Source organism: Saprolegnia parasitica (assembly GCF_000151545.1).
Source record: "Saprolegnia parasitica CBS 223.65 unplaced genomic scaffold supercont2.1024, whole genome shotgun sequence".
Lineage (NCBI taxonomy): Eukaryota > Oomycota > Saprolegniomycetes > Saprolegniales > Saprolegniaceae > Saprolegnia > Saprolegnia parasitica.
Window position 1 is genome coordinate 1 of NW_012157418.1, and position 2,596 is coordinate 2,596.

At 59.9% G+C, this 2,596-nt stretch overlaps 2 protein-coding genes across 2 annotated transcripts; both read right to left on the reverse strand.

Annotated features, from left to right (window-relative positions):
* Positions 1-71: 71 nt before the first annotated feature.
* SPRG_22002 (hypothetical protein) lies at positions 72-312 on the reverse strand (the record flags this gene model as incomplete). The annotated part of the gene is made up of 2 exons (XM_012357611.1): positions 72-227; positions 274-312. 2 exons carry the CDS (start codon positions 310-312, stop codon positions 72-74), a joined length of 195 nt encoding a protein of 64 aa, XP_012213001.1.
* A 1,123-nt stretch (positions 313-1,435) lies between these two features.
* On the reverse strand, positions 1,436-2,098 carry SPRG_18175 (hypothetical protein; the record flags this gene model as incomplete). The annotated part of the gene is made up of 4 exons (XM_012357612.1): positions 1,436-1,492; positions 1,538-1,657; positions 1,699-1,834; positions 1,877-2,098. Coding segments are annotated over 4 exons (535 nt in total), but the record flags the coding sequence as incomplete, so codon positions are not given.
* Between the last annotated feature and the right edge of the window lie 498 nt (positions 2,099-2,596).

Sequence of the window (2,596 nt, forward strand, 5' to 3'; positions counted from 1 at the left end):
GATACTTGAGAAGAGCAATAGTAGCTGGAGTGGATTAGCAGCTTGGACATAGAGCAGCACCAGCACGCTGATCAGGCAGTTTTCGCGAGGAAGGCGGTCGAGATGGCCTCCAGAGCCAACAAACTCGCCTGCTGCTCGGCCTTGATGACCTGCTCGAGGCCGGCGACCTTGGACTCTAGCTCCTGGACGCGTCGGGTGAGCGCCACGCGGTCCGTCTCCATGTATTCCTGAGCAGTAGTTTGTAGAGGCTTGGTAGACGCGATGGATGCCCACCTGCCAATGGCGAAACTGGACGTTCTGGGCTCGCTCCATCTCGGCCTTCCATGCCTCCAGCGCCGCATCGGGCGGCGGCGACCGCGGTAGCAAGCCTACAATCGCGCTACATCGCATTTCGCCACGAGGAGCAAGCGTACAGAGCGCAGAGGCGTCGAGGTCAGGCAGTGGTCGGCGCGGTGTTCCTAATGCAGCGTTGCAGCATCGGTGGAAGAAGACTCGTACGCAGCGCGGGCAGCTCTGCGTTGATGGCGGCGATCCGATCCGTGAGCTGGTCGAGTCGGGCCTATTGTGATCCTGAGAAGACTCCACTACTGCATGGAGAGCGTACGTCGACCCGGGGCACATGGCGTTCGAGGGCTTCGACCTTGACGCGCACATCGTGCAGGCCAGCGTCCGTCTGCGTCGCGTCGTTAGAAGATGTCAAACATGCAGTCGTACGACGCAGCGCTGCTCGTGGCGCTCCATAAAGTCCGTCATGTTGGTCTCGAGAACGCTTGTCATGCTGGCCACGGTTTGCCGCACGATCCCCTCGACCTGTGCAACGCATCAATTATCTCATAAAAGAAGGCAGACGCACGTCGGGGGCACTTGCAGTGCTCGCGCGGCTCATGGGCGAGCTCAAAGCCACGTCGTCGTCGTCTTTCTCGTCCGAGGCCGTCGTCGTTGTGCTGCTAACGTTACTCGTCTTTGGCGGAATGGACACTTTAGGAACGATCGCCGGGGAGATGATGCACTCTATGTCGGGCCGAACGCTTCCGATGCACTCCTATCGTGCATGCATAAAATAATACTGTGGCCGTGCGTGGCCCGCCTACGAGGAGTTCGGAGAGGACGACGCGTGTCTTGGCGTCCATGATCGAGTTGTCTTCGCCCAGGCGCAGCTCCTTCAGCGTCGTGTGTGGGTTGTGCTCGATGGCCTGTTTGAGCGCTTGCAGGCCGTCCACTGTCAAGCAGCAGTTCTAAAACATACGTGCGTTGATTCGCCATGAAATTGCAGAAAACACGCTTTTACCTCAATGTTGAGGCCCGTGAGCGACTCGCCCACGCGAGTCATCGACGACGAGATGACGTGGGCCATGGTCTCGAACCCCGCGGCCGTGATCGGGTTGTAGCTACAGCACGTTGAGTGCAACTCAAAGCCACTTGAAGGTCGTCGTACGAAATGTCGAGCGAGCAGAGGTGCGACGGCCGGCGCACCGAGAGCTCGTGGACCGACCTACGGACAGGGTGGGATGTGTGACGAGGCAAGTGCAAAGATTACGTGATTTTGTTGTGGCTCACGTTGAGGTGGCGGGCACCGATACCAAGGACGGACGCAAAGCCGGCGTTTGAGATACCGTTGTCGCGTAGGTCCAAGAGCTCCAGCGGGCCGAGAGGCTTTCTACGCTCTGGTAACGAGAGGTGCAGGCATCACGTGCGCACCGGCGGTGGCTCTTCTTGTGCGGGTCAAATGCGTCGGCGATGGCACGGACGCCACCGTCGCCAAGGTTGTTGTGGCTGAGGACGAGGCTCACGAGGTGCCCACAGGACGCGAGGCTCTGTCCCAGAATGAGCCCCGCTACGTCGTCATCGTCATAAATCCAAGCCGTGTGTCTAGTACCCTGTCGGGGGAGCTTGCACGACGTGAGATGGAGCACCTCGACGCGGTCGCAGAGCCCCGTGAGCGTCATGAGCGACGTCATGCTCAAGTCGCGGCATCCGTCAAGGCGCAGCTCACGAAGAGTCGCAATGTCTCGGAAGCAGCGAGCAAAGACGGGGACGACGCCCTCGGCGAAGACGCACTTGAGAAAGGCCACCGAGACGAGCGAGAGCATCGGCATGGCTACGCAGCCTGCTACGGCGATGCATCATCTCCAACACGTACCAAGGAGCGTCGTTGCTAGCTTCTCGGTCGCGTATTGGTCGAGCTCACAGTCGCGCAGCTCGAGCGCGTGAAAGGTGGGGTACTGGACGCTCGCAAAGGCCTTGGTGACCCCAGCAATCGTCGCATGACTCTAGACGGCGCTCGTGAGAACACGCTCCTCGTCGCGACGCACCAGGTGGCGGATCCAGCACGTGGCCCCGTCGGCGGTGATGCCAACGCTTTCTTCGGGCGACATGCGAGCGCTGTACTGTGAGTGCAGCGTCGAAGCACTGACAAATCTTCGATAAACGAACTTTTACGTGGCGTTTCGCGCTGCCACGTCATGCAATCACCCACGCAAAGTGAAAACGACGATGCGACCTCGTCGACTGACATGCGATTAGTTGATGAGCTACTAATTACAACCACTCGGACGTCGACTCGCGGACCGCGAGCGCCGACGGGCGGTTCTCCTCC